The 17,219-nt window shown below is 35.6% G+C and overlaps 3 protein-coding genes across 3 annotated transcripts; 1 reads left to right on the forward strand and 2 right to left on the reverse strand.

Moving 5' to 3' along the window:
* Positions 1-1,330: 1,330 nt before the first annotated feature.
* LOC103469931 (putative HIT-like protein Synpcc7942_1390) lies at positions 1,331-4,385 on the reverse strand. Its single transcript, XM_008418012.3, has 5 exons — positions 3,895-4,385; positions 3,527-3,664; positions 2,942-3,046; positions 1,994-2,066; positions 1,331-1,915 (listed from the first exon to the last, which is right to left on the reverse strand). The coding sequence occupies exons 1-5, from the start codon at positions 3,979-3,981 to the stop codon at positions 1,824-1,826; spliced, it is 495 nt and encodes a 164-aa protein (XP_008416234.1). The 5' UTR covers positions 3,982-4,385; the 3' UTR covers positions 1,331-1,823.
* Positions 4,386-5,157: 772 nt separating this feature from the next.
* Positions 5,158-9,391, forward strand: mrps30 (mitochondrial ribosomal protein S30). The gene is made up of 5 exons (XM_008418013.3): positions 5,158-5,785; positions 6,663-6,808; positions 6,918-7,023; positions 7,523-7,699; positions 8,336-9,391. Exons 1-5 carry the CDS (start codon positions 5,194-5,196, stop codon positions 8,599-8,601), a joined length of 1,287 nt encoding a protein of 428 aa, XP_008416235.1. The 5' UTR covers positions 5,158-5,193; the 3' UTR covers positions 8,602-9,391.
* A 306-nt stretch (positions 9,392-9,697) lies between these two features.
* emb (embigin) lies at positions 9,698-17,182 on the reverse strand. The gene is made up of 9 exons (XM_008418014.3): positions 17,027-17,182; positions 15,162-15,239; positions 14,888-15,071; positions 13,782-13,864; positions 13,541-13,677; positions 12,819-12,971; positions 12,427-12,544; positions 11,526-11,559; positions 9,698-11,443 (listed from the first exon to the last, which is right to left on the reverse strand). Exons 1-9 carry the CDS (start codon positions 17,085-17,087, stop codon positions 11,383-11,385), a joined length of 909 nt encoding a protein of 302 aa, XP_008416236.1. The 5' UTR covers positions 17,088-17,182; the 3' UTR covers positions 9,698-11,382.
* Positions 17,183-17,219: the final 37 nt, after the last annotated feature.

The following is a 17,219-nucleotide window of genomic DNA, read 5'->3' on the forward strand; positions in this document are numbered from 1 at the left end:
AAAGTTTTTAAAAAAATTACAAGTTTTAAAAAGTTCAAAAAGAAAAAGTAATTTTGTCTATCAATAATGCAAAATTACTTTTGATAAATCTAAAATAGGTCTACTTAAAAAGGTCCGGTCATATAAAATGCTTTTTTTTCTTTTGCTGACATGTTGGTATAGAAATTAAAAAAGAAATACTGATACAATCTAGATTTTCTTCAAACTAAATCTCAATCGGGATAAGATTGCACAATACACAGTACATTCAACACTAATCATTCTTTGAGTAAATGTATTTAGTTACTACCAAACTCTGACGCGTAGTTTAGTTTAAGGGATTAAAAAAAACTATATTTGGGATGTAGTTTTATACAAATATCCACTGTTTCTCTAAATTATTCCAAAACTGTATTAGAGATAAACTGGCTTGTTCTTAGAAAAACAAGCCAGACATTTTCAAAATAATAACATTTATATTACAAAATATAAATATAAAACATAACTTCTTTAAGTTATTTTAGAACTATATTAGGGATAAACTAGGAATAATACGTATAGTGGTGTTAACATTGGCATTATTCGTTGAGATTTGGACTGGTTTTTTGCCGTTCAAATATCATTTTATGGGAAAATGTCAACGTTAGCTGGAGATAGGCACCAGCACCCCTCCCAACCCCACTAAGGGACAGGGGTGTAAAGAAAATGGATGGATGGATGGATGGATGGATGGATGGATGGATGGATGGATGGATGGATGGATGGATGGATGGATGGATGGATGGATGGATGGATGGATGGATGGATGGATGGATGGATGGGAAAATGTCAAATCTGGCAACCCTCCCGCGTGAGGCGCATGCTGGATAGAAATACGGCGCAGCTTAGACGCGAATAATGATGTTTTCAAATTTTTTTTTTTTTTTTTACTTTTTACATTCTTTAAAATACCAGAATTTACACAGTTTGTACTTTTTGTCTGTATTCATACTCTGTACTTGAATTAAATTGTTATATATATATATATATATATATATATATATTTTTTTTTTTACCTATATATACTCTTGAATAATTTTTTGATAATTACTTTTTACTCGCACTTGTGTAAAATATATATATATATATATATATATATATATATATATATATATATATATATATATATATATTATATATGTATAAACTCGTCTCAGTTACAGACTGTCAATCTGCACAAATTCTCACTGATTTGGCGATTCACTGAGGTTGTCCGACCTCTTTCACTGAATTATTGTTTTTAGTTAAAACAGTAACGTCACTGACATGCAATAGTAATATTGTCTGTTGGAGATAAAGAACTTAGTCAAAATAAAATACAGTTAGTCTTTATTTAAAGCCACGTTAAACAACTTGCTGGTAGATCAACATATTTACATTTCAAATGTTCATTTTATTGTGCATAAATTTTCAGAAGACAAAATAACTTCTGTACAGACAGATGTTATCTCATGTTTACTTACGTTTTTCAATCAAGCTGAACACAGTTAAATAAAATAGAGCTGGATTTATCAAACTGATGGCTTTCCTTTTCAATACGCTCATTGCTTAATTACACTGTTGTAAGACAAACAGTATAAATGACAACAGTTCTGACGTTCATTAAAATGTTTTTTCTCCAACAACCTGATTTTCAAGGAGCCATTAGCTAAACGCATCGATAATTCAGCATGTTGTGCAGTCAAAGCACAACATTAAAGAACTAAAAAAACCTGACAAGCCGCTGGTTTAATTAATCAGTTAGAGAAAATTCTAGTTTCTTGAAAGGATGACTCCAGATGTTTCGACCGTTCAGTGTGAGTCTTTTATCCCGGCGGCCATTTCATCTGTCTTCCTCCAAGGACGTGGATGTGAAGGTGGTACACCGACTGAGATCCATGCTTTCCATCATTGATCACTGCAGGTAGTTAAACAGCAATTACTAATTAATTTTATTTTTAAGAAGAGTTTTTATCAGCTCGATGAATGTACGTACCCACTCTGTAGCCTTCACTAAGAGATTCCTGCTTCGCCACATTTTTAGCAACAACCAACAAATGCCCCAAGAGCTGAATGTTGGGAGAAAATAAGCAAGACTTAATATTTTTAGACAAGAAAAAAATAAATAATTAACTCCATCTGCTTAGGTTTAGGTTCAACGTCTACAATTTAATTTAAAAACTGCAGCCTGAACCAATTTAAAGTTCCTACCTAAATACAAATTTGTCAACACTGAAATGTTGACACCTACTGGTTAAAATTATTTTTACACAAACTCAAACTTCATTATCTGTTGAGTTTACGTTTCATCAGGTTTATATTGAAACGATACTTGAAGTACCAAAATTTACAGAAAACGTTTTTGTCTGACTGATATCATTTTTGTAATGAGTAAATTTCAGCTACTCAGTACTTGAGTTCCTTTTTATTAAATACTTTTTTACTCTTGAGTGAGTAGTTACTTTTCACTTTTACTTGAGTAAAAATGTTGGAGCAACACTACTTTTACTTGAACATTTTTTTCTACTCTACCCTCCTCCACCTCTGTTTATAGATACACAAGGTCTCACTCTTTACGTTTCATAAATTAGTAGAGTATATATCTGTAATTTTTTGGTTTCTTCCATTAGCTTGTTCACGTTTCTTTTGCCTTTTTTAATTTTAGTTTACATTTTCTGACTGTTTTGTTCTGACTGACTCTCACTGATATTCTCTAGTTATTTCCTAACTTTTCTCCTTTTTCTTAAAGATTTTTCTGTTTGCTTTTTTAATACTTTAAAATTTTTCATTTATAATGTAGGAAAAAACTATTCAAAAAAGAAATAACTGGTTGTGCTACTGAAAAAGGCAACAACTGACTAATTTAAAGATAATATCGTACAAAAAACATGCATTTGCTAACTCAATTTCTTGTTGTTCTGGGACTCTGTGAAGAGCCTCATACCTCAGCATCATCATCTTTAGCTGTGCTTATTCGAGGAATGGGGACCCGTGGAATAACCAGGAAGTGAACGGGAGCCTGTGGACTGATATCCCTGAATGCCAAACACTGAAAAAAGACAAAAAATTAAAAATGTTTTAGAGCCCAAAAGGAGTCAATTTCCACAAAAAAATTCTAAAGTTTTGAGATTAATCAAAAATATTTTCAAGAAAAAAAACAAAATTTCTGAGCTCCAAAAGTCAAAAAATGTGCAACAAGCAACTCAGGAATTTTCTAGAAAAATCTTATACATTTGTGAGTTTCTAAGTAAAAAAAAATATAGACATTTGAAATTCTTGAAACTTTTGACATTTTTTTGATATCAATCTAAAAATTTCAAATTTTTTAATGCCATTTTTTTTTTACTTTTGGAACTCAGAAATGTCCCTGTTTTATTCCAGAAAACTCCTGAGCTTAATCTAATTTTTTGTTTTGTTGGTAATATACTCATTTTTTTGTATCTACAATGGCCCTAATAGGAGGATTTGGAAACATTTAACTGGTAGGTCATGTGAGTTAGTAAAACTTAACATGTTCCTGGTTGTTTACCTTGTCATCTTCATAGATAATATCTGCAGGGATGCTTTTATCAATCACTTTGGAGAAGATGGTCGGACCTGGAGAACCGTATCTTTTGCTGGCCTCCTCTGCCAGCTTCACCTCATCACTTTTTGTGCGGAGTGATCTCTGAAATGCCCAGACAAATAAAAACATTATATTTATAAAAGAAAATAAAGCAATCATTCAGGCGGGGTAAATGTGTGGATAAAGCAAACCTCTTGGTGGTGGGACACTGAAGCTTCCCCACAGCCACCAACATTGCTACCAGAGTGTGTGTTGTGAAAATGCTCAGCAACAGTAGACGAAATGAAAATGTTTATGATAATAAGCAAAAGGGTTGGATTTATAGCAGCTACCTCAGCTCGATAAACACGCTGGAGAGGGTTGAACAGACACGCCCTGGTCCCGACCAACTGCGCCCGAAAAATATTACGAAAATACATGTCTAACTATTATAGTTTACTGTTGATAATGCATCAGTTTTTGTCTACGTTTGACACCAAGAACCTTCATAAACTCAAAAACTCCAAACCAAACACGCCAAGCTAATGCTGCCTTCATGTACATCTCGTAAACATCAAGCTAATCTGAGTGTTAGGACCCAAGTTTAATTTAAAACGTATATTTTCACATGCACTTCACAAGTCAACTTTTTAAAAAACTTTTTTTCATAAATTCTGTCCCCGTTTTTCAAATTATTATTCACGACAGTAATAGTAAAATGTATATGACATGAACCTTCTCTAGCCTGTTGTTGTTGTTTGCAACAAAAATATCCGACAGTTTGTGAGTGGTTTTAAAGGCGACATCAATGACGTATTTAAGGGGTCGCTTCAAGAGCAGCAGTGTTTAAAGCGCTGATTAACATACTTTGCTCATAAAATGTATTCACCTCTTAGATGTTTTACCCTTTCCAGAACTTTTGCAAATCAATCATGATAAAATAAAATCATGTTTTTTGATAAAATGAATAAATAAAATGTAAAAAAAAAAAAAATCCTTTAATTATGTGTTCACACCACATACTTACAAAGTTACAAGCAGAACAAAACAAAAACAAAAAGCAAACAAATCCCCAAAATGAATCAAAAACTTAGTGGAGCGTATTGTATATACAACATAAAAATTATAAAACAAAAAATTGAAGTACAAACAGTTTCAAAGCAGAGGTAAACTTAAAGCATTTTTACTTAAAAAATTACATTAAAATTGTAACTCATTCTTGCACTTTATAAAGTAATTTATTGTTTTAAAGAAAAAAAATGTCTGTAGTAAATGTTTGGACAATATCAGAACATTATTTACACCGTAGTCAATATTATGACCATTAATAAAAAAAAAGAACATCGAATTTAACCTCTTGGATGGTTATATCTGTTAGAAATACCCCATAAACCCAGATAAACTGGTGAAGATCCGGCCAAATTACAAATTATCCAGATCCTCAGTTACTTTCTCACAGAATACACATTATTTATCCACATCCATTTGAAACCTGTGTCTCAGAAAGTCACTAGTTGCATACATTTTTATCATTTTAAATTAAGTTGAAGTTGTTACCACCACCTCTCCGTAACAGCAGGTGGCGCTATTGCACCGGTTTGTTGTTATTCAACCCTGAATCAAATCCAGGAGGAAGAGCTCAAAGAAGAAACATGGCGGCCCGCATAAGGCTGCCCTTGCTGCTCCCTAGAAGCTTTCCTCCTCTTAGATCCCTGAAACATGTCCACACCGAAGCAGCCGTGAAGGAGCCTCAGTATCCGCCCATAGTCGCTTCTCTGACGGCTAAAAGCAAATCAGCCCGGGTGCGGCAGAACGAGGAGCGCATTAAAATAATCTCCTCCTCTCCCGTGGAGGAGAAGCTGTCCCTCATCACTCGCATCCAGCGGATGAAATTTGTCGTCTACCCTCAGACATTCTCACGAAACCCGGACAGGTGGTACCAGCATTTCACCAAAAGCGCGTACATCCCGGGCCTTCCAGAGAAGTTCAACCCGGCTCCGGAGGGCTCCCAGTCGGCCACGGATCAACCGGCTGTCCCTGAGATCGACGATGCTGCGTTCAATGAAATCCGAGATCTGGTCACCCGTGTGATTTTATACGAGCACTGGCACAAGACGAGAAAGCGCCAACCTTTTCTGTACAAACACCAGGAGCAGGTGGTCGGTCCCTTCCTGAAGACCCTGGTTTCTGAACTCACCTACAATCTGGCCAAATACAACCCGCTACTGCGGCTCTCCAGCCTGGGTATGGATAATGAAGTTCACAATAAATCACTAACAGAGGTTTATTTATGGATAATCTCATCACTGTTTAGGTTGTATTTTTACTGAATGGTCATTTGTGAAGTATTAGAGTAGTGAGGAAAGGTGTACTGCATATTTTGGTATCAATCCGGAACCATGTAAACACAGGGCCCGGATTGTTGTACATCTTGGGCTTAATTACTGCTCTGACTGACTTGGTGTTTCATAAAATTGCATTTTTTAGTTTTTATACTACAGTTATAATAAGAAACTTTCTTATTCTAACAGTTTAAAATGATAAACTTTCTTGTCTTAATATTCTAATAAAAACTGGTTCATGTGAGAGATTATGACTTCTTAAAAAAGGCACAAAGAGGCTTTCTCTGACCTTCCACCTTTCTTCTAGATGACACATAAACATATCTCCAGTTGTTTCCAATTTAATGACCTTTCTTGTTTAAATAAGAGCATATTTTGGTTGCGTTTTGTCTCATTAAAATAACATTTCTCACTTTAATACGTTTTCTAATACGTTTTCTCACCTTACTGCTCCTGGATTACAATAACAAAAATAATTGAAATAAAAAATAATTGAAAATTAAAAATAAAGGTTTAGCACTTTTCTAACTGGATTGATTTGAATTGATTTAGGGCCAAATTGGATGTTTCCTTGAGATTGCATTTGTCATGAGTTGTCGTTAAAAAGTCTTTTTCATCACAGTTTTGTCCTGTAAAATGAATCGTGAATCTCAAAACTTAAGTCTCTAAAGCCAGTTTAATACCTACACCTCTCTGTTCCTACACAGCAGACCACATAAACCAGTGTTCCCCTTTCAGTGCTGGTTTTAGTTTCTGATGTTTGTTTTCTTCTTCTTCAGATCTCAGCCCACAGGTGAACTTTTATTGGAGGAGGGGAAAGAGAATAATCCCGAAGGGCCACCGCAGAGGCCGACAGGAGCCAATCAGGTTCCAGATCGATGACCAGCCCCACAGCCAGATCAGGATACCTCAGCAGCTACCGCAGGTAAAAAGAAAACAAAAAACATTTCTTTACAGTAGGAATAGAAAAATACAGACATAATTTAATCTATTCCGTTAACTTTACCTTATTTTCCTGTCATGTTTTTCATCAGTTTGCTCCACTGGAGGCGTCTTATACAGCTGAGGTCCCAGAAATCCACCTTGCCCCCAACGTGATGCCTCTGTTCAGAAGGCAGTATGACAACAACATCTTCACAGGTGAAACTCCTAAAACTAATAAAAGAAAACATCAAACATCATATCTCAAAGGTAGTCTGGCTACAATCTACAGAGGTGCAATAAAGGGGAATAAAATCAAGAACAAAATAAAAAACAGTTTCTATCCAAGAGCCAGAGGAATTAAACTTTTTAAAGTTAATGCCTGCTACAATGTAACGTTCACACAAGGTCGAATCAAATATTAAAATATTCCAGTTATCAGTACTTTGTGGAAGAAGTAAGTAAAAAGTAGCCAAAGTTTAAGCTTTAGTATGAAAGTTTAAGTTCAGATCTTAGTATTAGTGCTTACTGCACTAGAGTGTTCTTAAATAAATCAAGTTTATAAAAAGTAAACTTCAAGGACACCGTCTGTTGTAAGTATAAAATAAATATATCCGCATTAAACCGCAATAAACAATTTTTTGCTTTTTGTGTTATGAACTTAGTTAACGTGAGTTTTTTTTTTTTTTTTTATAACTGCTTTCCTCCGTTTTTCCAGGAGCGAAGCTGCCAGACCCAGCCTGCTACGGTCACACTCAGTTCCATCTGGTACCGGACCGGTACCACAGAGACCGGCTAGCTCGACAGCAGCATTCGGACCAGGTGGAGCCCTTCCTCCGAGCCAACGCCGCCGCCAGCCTGTTTGCCTGGACTGGAGCTCAGGCCATGTACCAAGGTCGGAAAAATTTTACTGCTTTTCATTCTGTGCTGCTGTTTTTTTTCTAACACTGAAGAAAAAGTATTGAGAAACTGCATTTTATCACAAAATATGTTTTGAAAACAAAATACTTTAGATTGAGCAAAAGTCACTTATTAAACTTTTTAAATTGGTTGGAAATATGTGACTCCGTTGGAGTTGCAGCTTCCTCCAGTCTGGAATCTGATTCCAGTATTTTCCAGGTCGGATAAATTTGGAAAAGGAAAATATGAGGATAGAAGAGTATTTATAATTCCACATTTTATTTACTATTCTAACAAAATGTTGCGTTTTTTCCTCTTTGGATCTTTTCTTTCTTCCTTCCTTTTGCACTTTCTTGTATCAGCTACTATTGTATTCCTTTTATTTTGTCCCTTCCTTCCTTTTCATTTTCTGTTTTTCCTCCCTTCTTTCTTCTCATCATTTTTACCCTTCTTTTTTCCATATCTTCCCAAACTTATTATGCCTTCTCTTAAGTTCACAGTGATTTTTAGTGTTTTCATATTTTAAAATGAACATATAAAACTGAGAAATCTGGATAGTCGGATCTGGAATCCTGGAGTTATAGGAGAAAAGAGTGATGGGCTGTTCCCTCTTTCCGCCAAACCTCTGCAGGTTTCTGGGACTACCAGGACGTCTCCAGACCCTTCGTGTCGCAGGCCGTCATCACAGACGGACACTTCTTCTCCTTCTTCTGCTACCAGCTCAACACTCTGGCTCTGTCCGTGGAGACGGACGCCAACAACCCCAGGAAGAACCTGCTGTGGGGCACAGAGAGCCTCCGTCTCTACGAGGGCGTGCAGGACGGCGCGGTGGTGGGGCTGGACGACGGCGTCCTCAGGCTTCTGGTTCAGTTCCTCATGAACCGGCCTCACAGCTGAACGGGACACAAACATGCAGAAAGCTGCTTTTTTTGTCACTAAAGCTGAAAAAATTTGGTTTACGGTTGTTTAATCAACCAAACTATAAACAGATTGAATGCAGATTCAGGCTTAAGATGGAGATTCTGAACAATCAGAAACAGGTTTTTTTTCACTCTTCTCTCAGTAATACAGTTGTTTCCTTTATTCCTGTTACTTTGGCAAGTGAAGCTCATAACAACGACTGCGTATCATGGCTACTAAAGATTTCCACCAAAAAACTCAGAACTTCCAATACTAATCTGACAAATTTTCTGGAAAATACAAGATTTCTGAGCTTCAAAAATTTGCAGGAAAAACATAATTTGAGCTCCAACAGTTAAAAGAAAAAAACCCCCTCAGAAATATTGAGATTATTTTTACAAAAAAAAAAAAAACTTGATCATTCCTGAGCTTGAAATGTTGACTTTTGAAACTCTGAAAAATCTTCAACTTTATGGGCTTCAAAACTTTCCATTTTTCCTATAAAAAAATGCACAAAATGAATCTCAAGATTTTAGATTTTTTCACAAATTTTAGACTTTTGGAGCTCAAAAATGTCCAAGTTTTTTTTCTTGAAAATTTGAGATTAGTCTCAGAATTTCAGTTTTTTTTTTGTCAGAAATGTAAGTAATTTTTAAAATCTAAACTGCCCTAATATGCCATTGTGCAAAGCCGCTTTAAGGAGGGGCCACCAAATTTTCCCATTTCAGCATGTAGAGAAAATGCAAGTTACTGCAAAACAGTCAATAAAGCATCTGCTACCCTTTGATTGCAGCACGTTTTTGTTTGTTTTTGACTGGGAGCGGTGCAATTTTTCAGAAAGAATAGCACCGGGAGGAGCTAAATCTTTTCACAAATTATTTGTCTCATATTAAACTGTTACAACATAGTGGCAATTTAAACAAATGTTAAAAAATAAATAAATAAAAGTTGCATACTGCAGCTTTAATGAGCTGCTAGTATTAATTCAATCATATTTGAATTAAGGAATTACAACATTTAATTTCCCTTTCCAAAAATATTTTTTAATTGAATTAAACAAGCAAAGCATTCATTCAAAGGAAAATGACTCAGATAAACTTTCATTTGTTAAGCTTTAATATTATTTCTTGCATTACAGTGAAGGCTGAATATGTTAACGTGACAATGATGCACAAGTATTTTGATTTGGACGTTACTTTAAAATGCGACAGACTGGCGACCTGGTCCAGGGTGACCCGCCTCCTGCCCGGAACTTTCGCCGGAGAGGCATCAGCAATCCTGCCGACCCCACTTGGGCCAAGGGTGTAAAGAAAATGGATAGATGGATGGATGGATGGATGGATGGATGGTAACTTCCAAAGCTCACGTTGATGTAAACACACATTCAAGGTGGCAGAAATAAAATCATTGCTGGCAAAGAGAACACTAGCTGCGTTTCCATTGAGAGAATTGGAATTACTAAATGGAAACATACCAATTCGGGAAAAAATTAAAAAAATTCCATTAAAGGTTTTTGCATCGCTTGAATCGCGATCAACAACAACCGGATGCTGTCACTGGCGGAAAAGAGGAAGAAGAAGACGAAGTGGAAGACAGATGATGGCGCAGCATGTTTTTTTTTAATGGTATATTGCGGGAACAAATTTATTCACCTGTCATTTTAATTGCGTTCTTATTTAATGGAAACACCGCAATTACAAAATTGTTTTTTCGGCATTAGCAAAATATTGACAATGTTTTGCGCACAATAGTCATGGAATGGCAGCTTGTTCTTTGCTTTTTGAGAGTGGGTTCCATAAATCAAAGCTTTGCGCAAACTAAAATTACAATAATAAATTCGGTTAATGAAACATGAAAACCTTTTTTAGTTAGGATGAGGTAGATTTTCCGCCATATTGAAATTGATAGCGCTAAACTGAAACACTTCGCGTCACACCAGGCACGTGATCAACAGCCGCGAAAACCTCGAAGAAAACGGCAGGAAGTAGTATTAGGATGGTTGTTTTTTTGTTTTTCCGGACAATGTGCAGTTGACTCCACCTGGGCTCTCACAGAATCGTACAGTTCATAAAAAGTGGTGTGTCATTTGAAATTATTGAAGCCACAGCTCTTATGGAAAATCAAAATCTACAATTTCCCCAAAACACCACATCACTCCAACGCCTGAAGGTTTCCTCTGATAATGATAGGCGCTAGCTAGCGCCATAGCTAAATTATGAATATAATCTCGTACCTTTTTACATCCGTCGCTGACATTATTTTCGAATGACTTATCGCGTGAACAAGAATATTTACGTGATTTTAATTTAAATTTCAAAATGTTCTTCGAGATTAGCAGAATATCGACAAATTTTAGCGTACATTTTCCATTGAAACGCAGCTAGTCAGCTGCTTTTTGAGAGAGTTAAGGCACTGCTCACAAACCACAACTCATTACATCACAGCTGCAAATGTAGGGCGGGGGCTTTCAAGCTAAAAAAAAAACCCCACCGGCTTCCGTTTGTGACAGACGCTACACCGGAAACGTGTGAAGGCAACACAAGCCGGCCGGAGGGAAAGAAATGCGAAATGCTTTACTCCTTCAGCCGTTGGTGACAACAGGAAACATGTTGGTCAGTGAACGTCAAAACAGAAAGCTTTCGTGTGTATTGCACTTAGCTGGTGTTAAGGACTAAAACATTTACAAAAAATAGGTGTTTATATATTGCTATAGAAGCTCTTCACATTCAAAAATAAAATAATTTAATAGATGCTTGAATTTGCTGCTGCAGACGTCCTTTAGGTTTTGCGCTGTCTTACTGAGGTATTTTCCTCAGCTTCGTCATCTTCAACCTGTGGCCTGAGGCAAAAATCATTTTTTAAAAAAAAGCATAATACACAAAACATAAAAATAAATATGTGATGACTATTAAAGTACTCACTGTGTGTTCTTTGGGTCTGCATTCCGACCATTAGCTGTGAAAAGGGCAGGAAATTATTCACAATAGTAGATTCTCTTTATTGGTAGTTAAATATATCCATAAAATAAATAAATATTTTAATAAAAGGGCACATTTCTTGAAAAATTACATTTGCATAAAAGAGTAAAGGCATGAACATCCAGTCTTTAATCTGAGCACTGCAAAAACACAAACTGTTCCAAAGTATTTTAAGTTCAGTTGCTATTGCAACAACCTTAGTACTTGAAATAAGACAAAATTAACTTAAAAACAACTTCTCAGCAAGATGTAGCCGTTTCTTTTAAGTTGGTTATTCCTTAATATGGATGCGCAATTACTAGTTTTATTGGCAGATTATTTCACTTATGACAAGACTTTTTCCCATGTTATAAGTGAAATAATCTGTCAGTGAAACTAGTAATTCCTCTTGAATAATAAGGAACTATTAACGTAAAACTAGCTCCTATTTCTTGCTGAAAAATTAATTCTAGGTTAGTTTTGTCTTATTTCAAGTGTAGCAAGATATTTGAACTAGAAACTGGACCAAAATACTCAGTAAAATTTTGTTTTTGCAGTCAGTACAGTGCAGAAAAATCATAATTTTTGCAAACCATTTCTGTGTTAATTTGGCCACAATATCTGGAATTTTATTCTTTTTAAAGAACCAATTGAAGATTTATCTAAAATCTCCTGGTGTAATAAATGAGTCCATATTGCAATGTATGCTAACAATAATCTAAGGGCATTTTGAAATAAAATCATTCCCACAGCATCATAGATCCTCCTCCATACCAGTAAACATGAGTTGCTCTTCCAAACTAACCTACGCACACAGTTTCATAGCTAAAGTCAAAACAGAGAAAAAAAAAGCATGTATTGGTACCTTCTGCTTCCTTTTTCTTGGAATGACTCCTCTCATAGATGAGAATCGCAGTAACCAAGATGACAACTTCCACCAGGATGCCTAAGAAAGGCTTCAATGGCTCCCAGATGGTAATCACCTTCAGGAGAAAATACTTTAATAGTATTTAAAATATGTTTTAGATAAGACGGCATCGTAAAACTGAACTGGAGAACAAAATGTGAAACCCAAAGCTTGGTTTCGACTGATTAAATAAGGAGATAATTTCCATCATTTACTAACATTGAATATCAAATAAATTCTTTTTTAGCAATATCTAGAATATGCAAAATATGAATAATTCCCCTTTAAAGTTTAAAACCTAGGTTTTCAACAAGTGAGCTCAGTGTTTGTTTGGCTCCTCTGATTCTGACCTTCAGGTGCATTTTGCTGGTGCTGGTGCTGATGTTGTACACGGCGGCGCAGTGATACACGCCGGAGTCGGCTTCGCTCACGTCCTTCACCTTGAGCTTCGTTTTGTGCCCGTTGACGATGATGTTGTAGCGTTGAGCTTCGAATATCTGCTCCTGCAGGACGACAGAATCCTACAATTATTACACTAACTAGCAAAAAAAACCTCAAAACATCAGAAATATTAAACGAGATGATTTCATGTTTGTTGTATGCTTAATGCCTATGCAATGCATAAACGTAAGGCTTGCGGGCCAAAACAAATCAAATTAGTTTTTAATTGTATGGTTCCAAATGACATTAATGTGAAAAGATGTTAAATATTATTTATTGATTACGAATCCCCCAAATCTGGTGAATAAAGTTTTAGCAGTTTGTTAATATTAATTGTATTAATAAATTCTGCCATAATCGGCCCTTTGAGGAAAAAGTCATGATGCTGGTATATACTGTATATTACATGTTTAAAAATCTGAATAAAAAAAAAAAACAGTATTTTTTCTCTATAAATACTTTAACAAGAATTATCTGAATACCTAGTTTTAATGGGAAAAGCAAGGCTACCATTTAATTGAGCCATTAAAGGTGACTTTTACAGTCTAGCTGTTATATGTTTAACTTTATCCAACTGCAGATAAAACTCGACTGTAAAGGAAATCGTGTAAAGTCAAAGATCCTCGCTCACCTTATCGGTGCCATTGGTCTTAAACCAGTTCCAGGTCCTTGGCACTGGTTTTTTTTCCTCCATCTTGCATGTCAGAACCACAAAGTCGCCCACATAGGAGATGATGGGCTTCTCTCTTTTCTCGCCGATCTGCGGCACTGAAAGACAGAGCCGACACGTTGGTGTCAATCTGCAGCAGGTTTCTGAATAAATAAAAATTACAAAACAAGACGGTAAAGGTGGTGCAGAGTGTGATCTGTACCTGCCAAGATAAAATCTAGTTCTGCTTCATTTTCAAACACACAGGTGTAATTTCCAAGGTGTTCCTCACTCACAATGTTGAACCTGAAGAACAGAGAGAACAAGTGTTAACATTTTGTTTTTCATCACAGTTTTTTCTTCTAAAATGTGACCTGTCTGCAGCTTTGCTAACCCAGAGGCAGGTTTTGGATTCAAAGACGTTCTTTCTAAACCTTAAAGGTGAGACAACAGCACAGAAACAACAGAAAGCTACATTGGATTCCATACAAAAAGGTTAAAATTACAACACTGAAAAAAAAATAGATTAAAAATATTCAGACGGCGTTTAATTATTCAGGTCTGATAATTTTTATAACATTTTTATAAAAGTGAAAATGCCACCTTGCTAATCCACCTCATCTGCTTTTGCTGTGTCACATTAAATCTCTAAAAACATTTATTATGTCCTGACAACAAAAGGTTGTTTAAATAATATATTGTCATGTTACTGTAATATAATATTTATAAGTAAGAATTTGAAAAGGTTTCATTATAACATGGTAAGTGTCAACTTATTTTGTTCAAACATGAAAGATATATTGTTAGAAGATTTAAGGTCTCACATTTTAACTTGATATAGCTCTATTTTTTATTTTTTTTTGCCTGTGTTGCAGCTCTAAGAGTTCATATAAACTAGTAATGACAGACAAAAAAAACCCCAGCAGTTAGCGGATTATTTCTTTAAAAATACAGAGCATTGCAAATTAAATACATGAAGCATTTTGTAGGGAAAAATTGATGGGTGTAATTTAAAATTGATTATTATTATTATTATTATTATTATTATTATTATTATTATTATTATTATTATTATTATTATTATTATTATTATTATTATTATTTTAGGTTTAAAATAAAAACAATGTAGACACTGTTGCTTTTGTAGATCTAAACAGACAGGGGGTCAGTTTTTATATCTGGTAAATTTTAGTTGTTATTGTATTCAATAATATATAAAATAAAAATAAAAAAATTAACATGTTTTGCAAAGATCCATTTTCCTAAAACCCATAAATATGTTTTTTTATTCCAGTTTGGGTTAATTTTGAGCACATGTAAATCACTTACACTCGTTGGAGTCTGTACTGCTGGTTCTCTGGGGCCACTGGGACTCGGCTGTCCTGAATTTCCTCTCCGCCTTTTCTCCAGTAACCAGTGATGCTGGGCTGCTTGTCCTGGTTACCAGTCCAGATGCACTCCAGCGACAGATTGACAGGATTCAGCAGCTCAACATTCTCAACTTTATTCTCGCCTGAGTAAAAGCAAACATGACATTGTTATTTTCTGAATGGAATATAAGAATTTCCTCATTAAACATTTAGATAAATGTAAATATTTTGACCTGTGAGGTGGACCCTCGTGGAGTTCGTTGGAAGAGCGCTGGCTAAAGTCAATGGCGTCAGTGTTGGACCAACAGTTTCTGTCAGCAGAATATATCATTATTTGCTAGTTAATCTACCCTTTGGATTATTTTAACTGTGAATAATCCACGGTAGTATTGCTAGATTTAAAAGCCTATATTACCATTTACTGTATTTTTGTAATTTTGAATGTAACTTTGTAACTAGCAAAGTTACAAAGATGCAACTTTGCATTCAGATGAAGTTGTGCTACCACAGTATTTTTCTCGGTAGCCTTTTTAAAAGGCCACAGCGCTTTACTCTGTATTATTTTTTTACCATTATCTCATCAACTTCAGTATTTAACAGCTTGACTGAGATCTGCTGAGTTGTTTTTTTTGTTCTGTTTTTCAGAGCGTCTGTCTGTCTGTCGTCTGACCTTGGAGTGAATATGCGGGGCTGTAAATGTTTTCCACTAGAAAACTCCATCCGTGTCTTTTTATACATGGGTTTTCAATTCTGACTTAATTTTTGTTTACTACATAAACATTTGGTAACAGCCAGGTTGTGTTTATTATTTTCTGATAGAACTGAAAAAGCCTTTCCTTTAATTTTCCCATGACTGTAGATCCAGTGTTGGGAATGCCACCCTAAAGATCCAAACATGGTGCTGCTGGAAGCAGAGGTTCAGATTACAAGTAAAACACAGTTTTCAGCACCACTGCAGAGAGCTTCAGGTGGGTGTACCATTTTGGTTATCGGATCTCTTCCCAGTAGACCAACAGATTGAGCAAAACTCAGAGTGAGGCCTCAGATTAGAGGGACACGGATACAGATTTTCACTGATTATTAGCAAAACTCAGCTGGAAGCTTTACTTTATGGTAAGAAAATTAAATTAAAAATTACAACTCTCTAACTGCTTGGTTTACTAAAAAGAGAGTATAAATTGTTTGGTTTTCCTGAGGCACCTGTGGCGTACTTATTACTTTTCACTGGAAATATTAGAAAATTAAAAATGGTTCATTTTGACAAACCATTTGTTAGCTTGGAAATTGTTGATGTGAGCTTATAACAGATTTATTCTGTTTCTGCAGGTTTGTCTAATTTAAGTGTTTCAGATCCTCAAATAAAGTTTAAAGTGAAATCTTAGCTCCGCCCCAATTTTCACTAAAGTGGGCGCAGCCAAAAGACACTGAGGGGCGTGGCCAAATCTAAAGCTGACTGGAGAGGGAAAAGCATGGCTAGTATGCTTTTCAGCCTAAAAATGTTCATTTTTAGGCTGAACATTGTAGAATTAAACAAGTTTACACAAAATATCACAGATAATTTCAGAAAACTAAAGTCAGAATTCTGAGATTAAACCTACAAAAAACATTAGAATTTAATCCTCTCTAATTAAAGGATTAAACTCAATTTAATTTCTGAGATTAAAGTAAGAATCTAATCCTTTAATTTTTTTAATTAAAGGATTAAAGTCAAATTTGTGAATTTAAAATCAGAATTCTTTCTTTCTTTCCAGTGGACCTAATCCTCTTCCTTAGTCAGTTTTACATGATTTTATTTTTAGTTTCTTCTTAGTGTCTTAAAGTGACGCTGTCTATCTTTAAATAAAGAGAAACATTTGATTTTTGTTAAATTAATAATTTTAGCGTCCAATTGAAGTATTTTTCCACTCTTAGAAGACAAGAACATTTTCTCTGGACATTTAAAAAAATCACATTAATCCAAATACTTCGAACTTAACATGTGGTGCAATCATACGACAATCTTGCCACAGTTTCCTGTCAAGGTTACAGAAACCTTCAGCGCCAACCTGAGGGAAGAACATCAGAGTTTGATCAGAAATCAAACCAGAAGGTGATTTACCTGAGCTGGTGAGTCGGCAGGTGGCCAGCATCAGCAGGATGTTGATGGGAAGCAGCTCCATGGCTGATGTTCTTCTGTCCTCTGTGGGAGAAGGTCTGTGTCCCCGCCGCTGCAACGCCCCTCCTCCACCAGCTCCACAGTGACGCAGCAGTGAGATCACTCTGCATCCTGTGTGTGGCAGAAGAAGACGACT

Source organism: Poecilia reticulata, chromosome 9, assembly GCF_904066995.2.
Source record: "Poecilia reticulata chromosome 9, P_reticulata-male-v2, whole genome shotgun sequence".
NCBI classification, from domain to species: Eukaryota; Metazoa; Chordata; class Actinopteri; order Cyprinodontiformes; family Poeciliidae; genus Poecilia; species Poecilia reticulata.